At 47.2% G+C, this 15,217-nt stretch overlaps 1 protein-coding gene across 3 annotated transcripts in view; it reads left to right on the top strand.

Moving 5' to 3' along the window:
• mcf2a (MCF.2 cell line derived transforming sequence a) overlaps positions 1 to 15,217 on the top strand; it is a 212,208-nt gene that overhangs the window by 104,444 nt on the left and 92,547 nt on the right. For all 3 annotated transcript variants that reach the window (XM_038775496.1, XM_038775498.1, XM_038775497.1), the window contains 3 exons: positions 1,804 to 1,918; positions 5,117 to 5,236; positions 9,955 to 10,146. In XM_038775496.1, coding sequence (XP_038631424.1) covers positions 1,804 to 1,918; positions 5,117 to 5,236; positions 9,955 to 10,146 — 427 coding nt within the window. The remainder of the gene's footprint in view (positions 1 to 1,803; positions 1,919 to 5,116; positions 5,237 to 9,954; positions 10,147 to 15,217) is intronic.

The following is a 15,217-nucleotide window of genomic DNA, read 5'->3' as shown; positions in this document are numbered from 1 at the left end:
ATTGACATTGCACTAGCCCAAGGTGGCATGGTAATTAGCACTACTGCCTCACAGTTCTGGGGACCCGGGTTGAATTCCGACCTTGGGTGACTGTCTGTGTGGAGTCTGCATGTTCTCCCCGTGTGTGCGTGGGTCCCCTCCGGGTGCTCTGGTTTCCTCCCACAGTACAAAGATGTGCAGGTTAGGTGGATTGGCCATGCTAAATTGCCCTTAGTGTCCAAAGATAGAACATAGAACATAGAACAGTACAGCACAGAACAGGCCCTCCGGCCCTCGATGTTGTGCCGAGCAATGATCACCCCACTCAAACCCACGTATCCACCCTATTCCCGTAACCCAACAACCCCCCCCTTAACCTTACATTTTAGGACACTACGGGCAATTTAGCATGGCCAATCCACCTAACCCGCACATCTTTGGACTGTGGGAGGAAACCGGAGCACCCGGAGGAAACCCACGCACACACGGGGAGGACCTGCAGACTCCACACAGACAGTGACCCAGCCGGGAATCGAACCTGGGACCCTGGAGCTGTGAAGCATTTATGCTAACCACCATGCTACCGTGCTGCCTAGATGTGCAGGTTAGGTGAGGTCATGGGGTTGCAGGGTTAGGATGTGCCTAGGTAGGGTGCTCTTTCAAGGGGGGGCAGTGCAGACTTGATGGGCCATATGGCCTCCTTCTGCACTGTAAGAATTCAATGGTTCATGTTTCTATGTAACAGGAGGAAGCCATTCAGCCTCTCAACTTGTTTCTCCATTCAATGAAATCACAGCTGATCCATAGCTCCATCCATACAGCATGGCTCCAAATCCTTTAATCACCTTGTCCAGCAACAAATGTTTAGTCTGAGAATTAAGATTATGAATTGGCACTTCTTCCTGCTTGGAATCCTCAAAGACCTGGCTCGGATTTAAGAAAATCCCCGAACCAAACAGAATGTTTTGCTCAGTTCAGCTGGAGCCCATTAAGGACCACAATGGTCATTTCTGTGTGGAGCCAGAGGACTGAGGGGGACATGATTGAGGTGTATAAAATTGTGAGGGGCATAGATAGAGTCGACAGGGAGAAACTATTCCCCTTGGTGGAGGGGTAAATGACCCGGGGGGAGAGAGAGAGTGCGGGGGCCATAAATTTAAGGTGAGGGGCAGGAGGTTTAGAGGGGATGTGAGGAAAAACCTTTTCACCCTGAGGGTGGTGGGAGTGTGGAACTCGCAGCCTGAAAGGGTGGTGGAGACCCACATAACACTTGAGAAGTATTTAGTTATGGGATGGCATGGTAGCACAGTGGTTTGCACTGTTGCTTCACAGCGCCAGGATCCCAGGTTCAATTCCCGGCTTGGGTCACTGTCTGTGTGGAGTATGCACGTTCTCCCCGTGTCTGCGTGGGTTTCCTACGGGTGCTCCGGTTTCCCCCCACAAGTCGCGAAAGATGTGCAGTTAGGTGTATTGAACATTCTGAATTCTCCCTCTGTGTACCCGAACAGATGCCGGAGTGTGGCTTCATTGCAGTAACTTCATTGCAGTGTTAATAAAGTCTACTTGTGACGCTAATAAAGATTATTATTATTGTGATTGTTTGAAATTTGGCATTGTTGTGTTTGTCCTGATGAGTGGAAGACGAAAAGATTCAGCTGCATGTCTCCCTTTTCAGCAATCTTCGAGAGTGGAATTGAAAGATACGTTAGAGCCTCATATACGTTAGAGCAACACCAGCACTGATTGGTTAGGTTTCCCTGTGATTGGGACCGAGTGACTCGAGCCAGATTTATTATCTTATTGCTCCTCTGTCTCCGAACACAGGCTCCTTGCCCAGTTGCACGAGATGGAAACGGCTTTTGATGGCTTTTGGGAAAAGCATCTGCTCAAACTTGAACAATGCCTCCAGCTCTGGAGATTTGAACACGCTTTCGAAGAGGTAATTAGTTGCCTGACCCTATCACTCCATTAGCAGAATTGATCAGGATGTGACACTCATCGATACGTTTCCACAAAATTCCGCGGGTTAATTCCTCTGTTGAAGATATCCGCTGAAGCTCAGTGGGCACCTTGTACCTCTCTTGGGTCGGAAGGTCAAATACCACCCAAAGGATGTGAGCACACATTCAGCCCACTGCTGAGGGAGTGCTGCACAGCTGGAGGTGCTGTCTATCAGGCTCTGTTTACCCTCTCAGTTGAATGTGAAGTATCCTCTGGCAATATCTGCATAAGAGCAACGGAATCCTCCCCATTGTCCTTCAACCAACATCACTAAAAAAATCTGATTGGTAACTCCTTGCTGTGTAAAGTGTTATGGGCCAGGGTTGAGAGAACCCCAAAGTGTATCATGGAGTTCACCTGACCCACAACTTTTAATAGATTGTGGTATGGGGAGCACACGGCCTGCTCTACAGGTGTGGTACAGCAGAAAATGGACCAGTGTTTTTTAAAAACAAAACAATGTTTATTCTATGAACTCAAGTTAACCTTTTTAAAACAAACAGTGAATATCTTAGCAACCAGTAAATCAAATACACCCCCCCCCCAAGAATACAACACTAAGTAACCTGTATGCTGTCCTTTTACATTCAAAAGACTAAACAAACCTTCAAACAGGAGCACATTAGATTTGAAAAAATGAAAATGGCTTATTGTCACGAGTAGGCTTCAATGAAGTTACTGTGAAAAGCCCCTAGTCGCTACATTCCGGTGCCTGTCTGGGGAGGCTGGTACGGGTTTACATTTAATACTGAGACTTTTTTACAATTCTGAGTTCGCCAAATGACCCATAGATAGCCTTTGGATGGCAGAGATCAACAGCAGATGCAGCTCACTGAAAAAATACAGACACACCCAAGCTTTTCTCAAACTGAAACTAAAAAGCAGAAGTAGAGCTCAGCTCCACCCACACTCTGACATCACTCCAGTAACATGAGCAGCTGCATTTCTTAAAGGTACATTTCTTAAACATCTATTTCTCAAAGGGTACTCTCTCATGACAAAAGGACCTTGCTGTGTGGAATTAGTTGCCACGTCCTGCAATGTTATAACAGTTATTCTTTTTTCATCATTACAGTTAAGTAAAGCTTTTCAATTAACCTCCCTATTTTTAAGTGACTGTAGGAGAAGGCAGAAAAATAGCTGGCGAGTGTTTTTTTTTTGAAGTAGTAAGTTTTCTTATCTAATAGATAAGAGGAATGGCAGGGCAGTTCTGCCAGGAGTTGCATCCTGTTGCATATGGGAATTTCCAGGCAATCAAGAAGAAACGGGCAGGTCGTGCAGGAGCCCCCTGAGGGCAGATCGCTCTCCAGCCAGTATTTGGTTCCTATTGGCTTGTGGGACAGGCTCGAGAGGCTGAATGGCCTGCACCTGCGCTTTATCTTCTAAAGACTACACTTTGCCCTTGACGCCTCCTGAGCAGCAGCAGAGAACTATAAAAGTAACATGAACATCCTGCAAGAACCACTGTTGCGTTTTGTTAAGTTTTCCGGAGTATCTTTTCTCCCCTTATCTGCTTCCGAGGTTGTTCCTCTGTTGGTTGTCTCTCCCAGGAGATCACACAGAGATGGAGCAGCTAAGATGTATCTAGCCACGAGGCACCCTGAGTGTGGGGAAAGTCTGATGGGCCAGATTTCCTCTTCCTGCCCGTAGAATTGTAGTAAGTTTATGGCACAGAAAGAGGCCACTCGGCCCATCGTGTCTGAACCTGCCGGAAATTGAGCCGCCCAACCCAGTCCCACTTTCCAGCATTTGGTCCGTAGTCTGTAGCTTGCAGGAGTTCAGGTGCGTATGTGGACACTTCTTAAATGAGTTGAGGGTTTCTGCCTCCACTACTCTTTAAGCAGTAAGTTCCAGACCTCTACAACCCTCTGCGGGGAAAATCTTGTCTCATCTCCATTCGATCCTCCGACCAGTCACTTTAAATCAATGACCCACATTGCCGAGCCATTGACCTCACTGCTAAGGTAAATAGCCCCCCCCCCCCCCCACCCCATCCACTCAATCCAGGCCCCTCACAATGTTGTGCATCTCGTTCAAATCTCCCCTTGGCTTCCCCTGTTCCAAGGAGAACATCCTCCGTCTGTCCAAACTTTCCTCATAGCTGCCATTTTCCAGATGTGGCAATGTCCTGGTCAATTTCCTCTGCCCCCTCTCCAGTGTGATTACTTCCTTGCTGTAATGAGGTGATCAGAACTGCACACGACACTCAAATTGTGGCCTAACTAATGATTTGTACAGTTGCAGTCTAAACCTCTCTGCTTTTACATAGCTCAGTTCATGAAGGAAAGGAGTCCCTATACTTTCTTAACCACCTTGTCGGTCTGTCCTGCCATCTATACGGATCTGTGGGCATTCACTCCAACAGCCCTCACTTCCTCTACTCCTCTCAGTATCTTCCCATTTGTCCCCAATTGACCTCCCCGTATGCATCACTCCACATTTTTCTGGGTTCAATTCCATTTGCCACTTTACTGCCCACCTGACCAATCCATTGATATCTTCATCCAGCGCACAGCTCTCCTCCTTATCAACCACTTGGCCAATTTTTGTGTCATCTGCAAACTTCTTGATCATTCCCACTACGTTTACATCCAAATCATTAATACGTACCACAGGGTGGCACGGTGGCGCAGTGGTTAGCACTGCTGCCTCACGCCGCGAGTTCCCGGGTTCGATCCCGGCCCCGGGTCGCTGTCCGTGTGGCGTTTGCACATTCTCCCCGTGTCTGTGTGGGTCTCACCCCCACAGCCCAAAGATGTGAAGGGTAGGTGGATTGGCCACACTAAATTGCCCCTTAATTGAGATAAAAAAGAATTGGGTACTCTAAATTTATGCCACAAAATGTAGGTGACCGAGTACTGAGTCCTGGGAACCCCACTGGAAACAACTTTCCAGTCACAAAAACATTTGTTTCCTGCCGCTGAGCCTGTTTTGTACGTTGGTAAAACAGCCCTACTGCTGTAACGTAACACATCCTCTAACTCACCCTGATACAAGGTGACCTGCTGTGTACCAATGGGAAACATTTGAAGTTAACTGTTTAAGAATAGTGAATAAATCTCTTGAACTCTTTTGCAACAATTTTCACAGGTCATCTTGCTTTTTGAGTGTGTTCAGTTTTAATTTGCTTCGGCAGGTAAAGGCAGCCTTGGATTACTTGGCATCGGAGGAAGGATACATCCCAGAAACTGGTGACAGCCTAACTCACTCCGAACAAGCTCTTTGTGAATTGAGTAACCTTGAGGAACAATCTCAGGTAAAGTGATGACTTCGTAGCAGGGCCATGGTTCAACGGAACAGAATCAAACTCCATAATTATTACTGAATAGAAATTAATGAGGTTTCAGATAATGTACAGCACCGAGACAGACCATTCGGCCCATCCAGCCTATGCTGGCTTTTCATATTCCCCACGGACGTCCTCCCATCCAACCCTATTATTTACATGGGTGGGTTGGGTTACGGGTATAGGGTATAGGGTGGATACGTGGGTTTGAGTAGGGTGATCATGGCTCGGCACAACATCAAGGGCCTGTTCTGTGCTGTACTGTTCTATGTTCTAATTAATGCAAGATCAGGAGTTTTTATTCTCCGAGGGTTGTGAGTCTGTGGAATTCTCGTCCCCAGAGAGCGGTGAAGGCAGGGTCACTGAATATTTTTAAGGCAGAGATGGATAGATTCTTGACCGGCAAGGGAGTCAAAGGGAGAAGGGGATAGAATCATAGAATCATGGAATTTACAGTGCAGAAGGAGGCAAGTCGGCCGATCAAGTCTGCACTGGCCCTTGGAAAGAGCACCTTACCAAAGCTCACACCTCCACCCCCATCCCCGTAACCAGCCTAACCTTTTTTTGGACACTAAGGGGCAATTTATCATGGCCAATCCACCTAACCTGCACATCTTTGGACTTTGGGAGGAAACCGGAGCACCCGGAGGAAACCCACGCAGACACGGGGAGAACGTGCAGACTCCGCACAGACAGTGACCCAAGCCGGGAATCAGAGGGAAAGTAGAGTTGTGGCCACAATCCAATCGGCCATGGTCTTATCAAATGGCAGAGCAGACGCGAGGGGACAAATTTCCTACTCTTGCTCCTAATTTGTACGTCTGTACGTCCATATCCCTCTGACCCCCTTCATGTCCATGAGTCTATGAAATACATCAGCACTTGCTGTTTCAACCTCTCCATATGGCACCAAGTTCCACATTCTCATTATTCTTCAGAATTCCTCCAAAATTCTTTATTTGATCTATTTTATTTATTTTTTTCACTATTTTCCATTTATTCCTTCAAGCCCTTGTTCTGGACTCGGGCACATGGGAAAAGTGTTCCTTCAAATTCACCCCATTGAATTTCATTATCTGACCTCCTCTTAATCTCTACTTCAGAGAAACAAAAACTGCACGTGATGCTCTAATTTAACCGCAGTTTATTCATGCCTGTATTTATGCCCCTATTTCTCAAACCCCAATTTCCAATTTTGTGGCTTTTTCTACAGGCATGCCCGGATTTGAGTTCCAGGGTCTCTCAGTTTATCCATACCCTTCAGTGTCCTTCTGTTCAGCATTACTACAATTCAGTGTTAAATTGCATCGGCCAAGTTTTCTCCTTCTGCAAGTCAGTTTGCAAAACCTTCTAGTTATTGTTGGTTTCAAATTTTTGATTTTTCATTCTGATAGATTGAACTTAAACTTTTGGGTTTTGTTTAATTGTTCACTGGATGTGGGCATAGCTGGCGAGGCCAGCATTTATTGCCCATCCATTACAGCCCTTGAGAAGGTGGTGGTGAGCTGCCTTATTGAACCGCCGCAATCTATGTGGTGTAGGTACACCCACAGTGCTGTTAGGAGGGGGGATTTCCAGGATTGTGACGTCGTGAAAGAATGACGATGTATTTCCAAGTCGGGATGGGAGCTCCGGAGACAGTGAAGGAACTGTCTGTCAATCAGCTTTCAATTCGTTCAACTACATCTCCCCGACACCAAACAGAACCGTCTGAAAATCTGTATTCAGTACATCGATTACATTCCCCCTAATTATCCAGCTGATTGTTTCTTCATTTCAGATCCCCTTGTGATCTGAATTGGTTTCGGTTGGTGAGATTGCTACTTTTCTCTTGATGCAGTAATGCACAGTGGTCTTTCACACCTGCTCACCAAATTGGCTAGTAAAACAGGATCCTACTCACTTTAATAACCTCAATACCAATCAATTGCTATTGGTTGATATCAAGTGCATTGCTTCGCCAGAATTGGGGTGATGGAAGTGGTTGAACAATAACTTCCGAATGAGAATTTGATAAATACTTGAAGGGGGAAAGATTTTCAGGGCAACGGGGAAAGATCAGGGGAGTGAGTCGAGTTGGATGACTCTTTGAAAGAGCCGGTGCAGGCACATAAGGTGGGGGGGTAGGGGGGTGTGCGGGGAATGGCGGCATGCACTTCGCTAGCAGTCGGGTTATCTGCTCCTGCTGCAGTCAATGGAAATTCCCATTGAACCAGCCCCCCCCCCCTCCCTACCCCCTCCCCCCTCCCCCCTCTCCCCCCCCTCCCCCCCCTCCCCCGTTGCCGCCAGGAAACCCTCAGGTGGACGTGCGCTGCCAGTGCGACCAGAGAATCCCGCAACCAGCAAACGCCCTGAGAATTCCGTCCACAGAAACATAGAAAATAGAAGCAGGAAGAGGCCATTTGGCCCTTCAGGCCTGTTCCATCATTCATTCTGATCATCCAACTCAGTATCCTGTTCTTTGATCCCTTTAGCCCCAAGAGCTACATCTAGCTCCTCGAAAACTCACAATGTTTTGGCCTCAACTACTTTCTGTGGCAGCAAATACCACAGGCTCCCCACTCTCTGGGTGAAGAAATTTAAGTTCAACTAATTTCAAAATGACTGTGGCCCCTGGTTCTGGTCTCCCTCACCACCTGGAACATCCTTCTTTTCTAGTCCTGTTATACCTTTATAGGTTTCTATGAGAAAGCCCCCTCATTCTTCTGAACTCCAGCAAATACAATCGTGACGGTTTAATCTCTCCTCATCCGTCAATCCTGCCATCCCAGGAATCGGTCTTGTAAACCTTCTTTGCATCCCTCCACAGCAAGGATGTGGAGATGCCGGTGTTGGACTGGGGTGAGGACAGTAAGAAGTCTTACAACACCAGGTTTAATCTGATGTTGTAAGACTCCATAGCAAGAACATCCTTCCTTAGATAAGGAGACCGAAGCAGCACACAATATTCCAGATGTGGTCTCACCAAGGCCCTGTATAATTGCAGCAAGACATCCCTGCTCCTGTACTCGAATCCTCTCACAATGAAGGCCAACATACCATTAGCCTTCTTTACCCCCTGCTGTACCTGCACGCTTACCTTCAGCGACTGGTGCACAAGGACACCCAGGTCTCGTTGCATGTTACCCTTTCTCAATCAATAGCCATTCAGATAATAGTCTGCCTTCCCGTTTTAACTATCAAAGTGGATAATCTGACCTTTTTCCACATTATACTGCATCTGCCATGCATTTGCCCACTCATTGAATATGCCTTAACCATACTGAAGCATCTCTGCATCCTCCTCACTCACAACTCACCCTCCTAACCAGCTTTGTGTCATCTGAAAATTTGGAGATAGTGTATTTAATTTCCTCGTCCAAATCATTTATATACATTGTGAATATCTGTGTTCCTAGTACTGATCCCTGTGGTAGCCCATTAGTCACTGCCTGCCATTTGAAAAAATACCCGTTTATTCCTATTCTTTGTTTTCCGTCTGCACGGGCTGGTTTAGCTCACTGGGCTAAATCGCTGGCTTTTAAAGCAGACCAAGCAGGCCAGCAGCATGGTTCGATTCCCGTACCAGCCTCCCCGGACAGGCGCCGGAATGTGGCGACTAGGGGCTTTTCACAGTAACTTCATTGAAGCCTACTCGTGACAATAAGCGATTTTCATTTCATTCATTTCATTTCATTTTCACAAGTTTTAATTTTACACACTAATCTCTGATGTGGGACTTTGTCAAAAACCTTCTGAAAATCCAAATAAACCACGTCCACTGGCTCCCCCTCATCACCTCTACTACATCCTCAAAGAATTCCAGTAAGATTTGTCAAGTATGATTTCCCTTTCGTAAATCCATGCTGACTCTGTCTGACCCTGCCATTGTTTTCCACGTGCCCTGCTATTAAATCTTTTATAATGGACTCTTGCATTTTCCCCACTATTGTCGTCAGGCGTACAGGCGTTTAATTCCCTGCTTTCTCTTTACCTCCCTTTTTAAATAGTTGGTTACATTAGCCACCCTCCAATCTGTAGGAACTGTTCCAGAGTCTGTGGAATCTTGGAAGATGACCCACCAATGCATCCATTATTTCTGAGCCACTTCCTAATGTACTCTAGGATATAGATTATCAGGCCCTGGGGATTTTTCAACCTTCAATCGCATCAATTTCCCCAACACCATTTCTCTACTAACACTGCTTTCCTTCAGTTCCTCCCTCTCACTAAACCCTGAGTTCCCCAACAATTCTGTATCTTATTTGTCTCCTCCCTTGTCAAGGCAGAAGCAAAGTCTGTGCTTAGTTGGTCAGTCATTTCTTTGTCCCCTCATATAAATTACCCTGTTTCTGACGGTAAGGGACCTACATTGGTCTTCACCAATCCATTTCTCTTCACAAACCTATTGAAACCTTTCAGTCAGTTTTTATGTTCCCCGTGGGTTGTGGGATTTTGGAACTCACGGTCTCAGAAGGCAATGAAAGCGGGATCATTAAATATTTTCAATGGCTAGATTCTTGTTGGGCAAAGGAATCAAAGGTTATCTGGGATTGGATGGGAATGTAGAACTTGAAACACCAGCCATGATCTTATCAAATGGCGGAGCAGGCTCGGAGGGCCGAATGGCCTCCTTCTGCTCCTATTTCGTTTGTCCTTGTGCTTTTGATGGTCTCACATGAAAAGTGAATGGAATGTGTTCTTCACAGGAGTTAATTGGGAATGCGCAGGATCTGGTCTCACAAGCCAACCAGTTGGTATCCAATCACCATTACGCAGAGGATTTAATCGATGAGAAATGCAAAGAACTCCGCCACTTCTGTGACGACTTAGTTGATGAAATGAGGATCAAATGCATCACCCTGAAGAAATCACTGGAACTGCACACCCAACTGCAGCAGGTAAGCTGTCTTCCGAGTTTTATCTATTATAGCATTAGCTTGCCTGCGCCGACATTCAAATCTATTGGTACCGGTACAAAAGGTGAAGTCACACGGGATCAGAGGTGAGGTGGCCAGATGGATGCAGAACTGGCTCGGTCACAGGAGGCAAAGGGTAGCAGTAGAAGGGTGTTTTTCTGAATGGAAGGTTGTGACTAGTGGTGTTGCGCAGAGATCAGTGCTGGGGCCTGTGTTGTTTGTAGTATTCATGAACGATTTGGAGGAAAGTGTAGCTGGTCTGCTTGGTAAGTTCACGGATGACACCGAGGTTGGTGGAGTGGCAGATAGTGTTGAGGATTGTCAGAGGATACAGCAGGATATAGATAGGTTGGAGACTTGGGCAGAGAAATGGCAAATGGAGTTTAATCCGGACAAATGTGAGGTAATGCATTTTGATAGGACTAACATAGAGAATAAATATACCGTAAATGGCAAAACTCTTAGGAATATAGACAGTCAGAAAGATCTGGGTATGCAGGTCGACAGGGGCTAGATTTTCCGCCCCGTCGCTCCACATTTCTGCTTTACCCCACCGGCAGGATGCTCCGGTTACGGCGGCTAGTCAATAGGTTTTCCCATTGTGGGGCAGCCCCATACCGTCGGGGAAACCCCCAGGATGCCGGCAAAACGGAGCATCCCGTCGGCGGAGAATCCAGCCCCAGACCTTTGAAGGTGGCAATATAAGTGGACAAGGTAGTCAAGAAAGTATACAGAATGCTTGCCTTCATTGGACGGGGCATTGAGTATAAAATATATCTGGCAAGTCATGCTATAGTTATATAGAACCTTGGTAAGGCCGTACTTGAAATATTGCTCATAATTCTGGTCGGCACACTACCAGAAGGATGTGGAGGTTTTGGAGAGGGTGCAGAGGAGGTTTACCAGGATGTTGCCTGGTCTGGAGGGTGTTAGCTATGTGGAGAGGCTGAATAGACTCTGACTGCTTTCATTAGAAAGATGGAGGTTGAGGGGTGACCTGATAGAGGTCTACATGATTATGAGGGGCATGGATAGGGTGGATCGGCAGGCACTCTTTCCCAGGGTGGAGGGGTCAGTCACCAGGGGGCATAGGTTTAAGGTCCATGGGGCAAAGTTTAGAGGAGATGTGCGAGGCAGTCTTTTTACACAGAGGGTGGTGAGTACCTGGAACGCGATGCCTGGGGAAGTTGTGGAAGCAGATACATTAACGGCATCTTGATAAGCACATGGATAGGATGGGTATAGATGGATACAGCACCAGGAAGCGCTGAGGGTTTTGGCCAAGGTTGGTATCATGACTGGTGAAGGCTTGGAGGGCCGAAGGGCCTGTTCCTGTCCTGTATTGTTCTTTGTTCATTCTTTATTGAGTACCAGTAGATTTACATGTTTGGACTACAAAGGAGAGCTGAGTTCAGACCTCAGCTTCAGCCAGTATCTGCAATCAGACACAGGAGCACAGCGACAGGAAATGGCAGTTAAACCCAATCACTCGTGTCCTTTAGAGAAGGAAATCTGCCGTCCTTACCTGACCTGGCCTACATGTGACTCGAACCTATAGCAATGTGGTTGACTCCTAAATGCCCTCTGAAATGGTCCAGCAAACCACTCCATTGTATCCAACCACTGAAAAGTCTCAAAGGAATGATACCGGATGGACAACCCTGCTTCGGACTTGCAATGGAAATTAAATTGGCAAACCCAACCCTGTCGACCCTGGAAAGTCCTCCTTACTAACATTTCGGGGCTTGTGCCAAAGTTGAGAGAGCCATCTCACAAACTAGTCAAGCAACAGCCTGACATAGTCATACTCACAGAATCATACCTTACAGACAATGTCCCAGATACCACTACAGTAGTCCCCCTTTATAACGCGGGTGTTGGGGTCCAAGACAGCCACCCGCGTTGCATCCGAGCCGCGGATATCCACAATGGGGGTTTTAAATTTATTTAAAAATCTATGCATGCGCTTCCCATTGTGAGTCTACGGGGGGCGGGGGGAGAGGTCAGACCCCCGTAGACTCACAATGGGAAGCGCATGCATAGATTTTTAAATAAATTTAAAACCCCCATCGTGGATCTAATTAAAACAACCCACAGAAACTTACCAGGAACTTACAAGGTCTTGCTGTCTGCACCCCATCTGCCGCACGCGCTTGCACCCTGCGCTGCATGTCAGTTTCAAAGGCAAGGCTGGGATTCAGTTTTAGGTGTCAGGGCTGTCAACTTGGTGGTTTGGGAACAAGTGGCAGGGGGGTGTCGCATCTCTCCTCGGTCCCAAACCCCTGCAGTTCAGGCCTTTCTCCACACCGCCACCCCCCACCCCCTCCCCCCCCACCCCCACCCTACCTCAACCACTATGGAGGTACCAGCTGTAGCTCTGCACTATCCACTTCCGGACGCTGTGTGAGCTGCTCCTCTCTCACTGAATCTCAGTGAGAGAGGAGCAGCCGGCAGTGTCAATTTCAGCGGCCGGCTCACTTTGATCCGGAGAGGGAAGCTGACAGTTGGGGTCCATAAGGCCCCCCGCCGTATATCGCGAACCGCGGTATTGCGGAGCGCGGTATAACGGGGGACTACTGTATCACCATTCCTGGGTATGTCCTGTCTCACCGGCAGGACAGACCCAGCAGAGGTGGCGACACAGTGGGATACAGTCGGGAGGGGAGTTGCACTGTGATATCACTGCTGGACCCCATGAAGTCTCCTGGCTTCAGGTTAAACCCAGGCAAGAAAGCCTCCAGCTGATTGCCACATAGTCCCTCAGCTGATGAATCAGTACTCCTCCATGTTGAACACCACTGGGAGGTAGCACTGAGCAAGACACAGAATGTACTCTGGGTGGGAACTTCAATGTCCATCATCAAGATTGGCTCAGTTGCACCACAACTGACCGAGCTGGCCGGGTCCTAAAGGACAGGGCTTCTAGACAGGTCCAGACAAGGGGTCAACATTGGTTCAATGAATAATGCAGGAGAACATGCCAGGACCAACGCTGGTTATACCTAAAAATGAGGTGTTAACCTGGTGAAGCCAGGTTCAGAGATAGGTATGGTACACCTTCTTCCCCGCTGTTACCAGACTCTGAAATGACCTTCACGGACTGATCTGATCTCTTCACACATCTTCCCTACTGAGTAGTACTACACTCTGTATGCTTCACCGGATGCCTGTGTCTATGTATTTACATTGTGTATTCATGTATGTCCTATGTTTTTTTTCATGTATGGAATGATCTGCCTGGACTGAACGCAGAACAATACTTTTACTGTACCTCGGTACACGTGACAATAAAACAAATTCAATCCAATAAAGGCACCATAATCCAGGATGGCCATTGGCTGCTTTCCCCTTCGAGGGGGAGGAACTGACTGGTGATGATTTAACCTGAGAGTCACCACACCTCAGGCGAGGGGCAAGGTTGAGAAAGCTTTGCCTTCCTGAATAACCTCGGCCGATACGGGAATTGAACCCACACTCCTGGTGTCGCTCTCCATCGCGAACCAGCTGTCTAGCCAAGTGAGCTAAACTGGCGCCTTGACCACTTGCATGATAAACATCATTAGTTCTGGCTTCACAAATGAGGACACAAATAAGACACCAGAAGTGTTAGAGAACGCTGGATTTAGTGAGAGGGAGATCAATATTAGTAGAGAAATGGTGTTGGGTAAATTGATAGATTGAAGGCTGATAAATCCCCAGGGCCTGATAATCTACATCCCAGAGTTCTTAAGGAAGTGAGTGTAGAAATAATGGATGCATTGGTGGTCATCTTCCAGAATGCTGTAGACAATTGGAGGGGCCTCACGGTAGCATGGTGGTTAGCATCAATGCTTCACAGCTCCAGGGTCCCAGGTTTGATTCACGGCTGGGTCACTGTCTGTATGGAGTCTGCACGTCCTCCCTGTGTGTGCGTGGGTTTCCTCCGGGTGCTCCGGTTTCCTCCCACAGTCCAAAGATGTGCGGGTTAGGTGGATTGGCCATGCTAAATTGCCCGTAGTGTAAGGTTAATGGGGGGATTGTTGGGTTACGGGTATACAGGTTACGTGGGTTTAAGTAGGGTGATCATTGCTCGGCACAACATCGAGGGCCGAAGGGCCTGTTCTGTGCTGTTCTATGTTCTAATGGAACAGTTCCTGCAGATTGGAGGGTAGCTAATATAAACCCGCTATTCAAAAAGGGAGGTGGACAGAAAACAGGGAATTATAGACCAGTAAGCCTGAAAATTTTAGAATCCGTTGTCAAAGATATTATAGCAGAGCATTTACAAAACAGTGGCAGGATCGGACAGAGTCAGCTTGGATTTACGAAAGGAATTTGGATTTGCTTCAGAAATCTACTGGAATTCTTTAAGGATGTAACTAATAGAGTTGATGAGGGGGAGCCAGTGAATGTGGCTTATTTGGACTTTCAGAAGGCTTTTGACAAAGTCCCGCATAAGAGATTATTGTGTAAAATTACAGCGCATGGGATTAAGGGTAGTGTATTGAGATGGATAGAAAACTGGCCGACAGACAGGAAACAAAGAGTAGGAATTAACGGGTCTTTTTCAAATTGGCAGGCAGCGGCGAGTGGGGTACCGCAGAGATCGGTGTTGGGACCCCAGCTATTCGCAACATATATTAATGATTGAGATGAGGTAACAAAATGTAATATCTCCAAATTTGCAGATGACACCAAATTGGACAGGAGGGTGAGCTGTGAGGAGGATGCAGAGGTCCTTTAGTTTGATTTGGACAAGTTGAGTGAGTGGGCAAATGAATGCAGTTTAATTTGAAGAATGTCCACTTTGGTAGCAAAAACAGGAAGGCAGACTATTATCTGAATGGCCATAAATTAGGAGAGAGGAATGTGCAGTCTGACCTGGGTGTCCTTGTGCACCAGTCACTGAAGGTAAGCATGCAGGTACAGCAGGCGGTAAAGAAGGCTAATGGTATGTTGGCCTTCATTGCGAGAGGATCCGAGTACAGGAGCAGGGATGCGTTGCTGCAATTATACAGGGTCTTGGTGAGGCCACACCTGGAGTATTGTGGGCAGTTTTGATCTCCTTCTCTGA

Source organism: Scyliorhinus canicula, chromosome 17 (assembly GCF_902713615.1).
Source record: "Scyliorhinus canicula chromosome 17, sScyCan1.1, whole genome shotgun sequence".
NCBI classification, from domain to species: Eukaryota; Metazoa; Chordata; class Chondrichthyes; order Carcharhiniformes; family Scyliorhinidae; genus Scyliorhinus; species Scyliorhinus canicula.
Note: the sequence above shows the minus strand (reverse complement) of the source record. Positions and strands in the feature narration are given on the sequence as shown.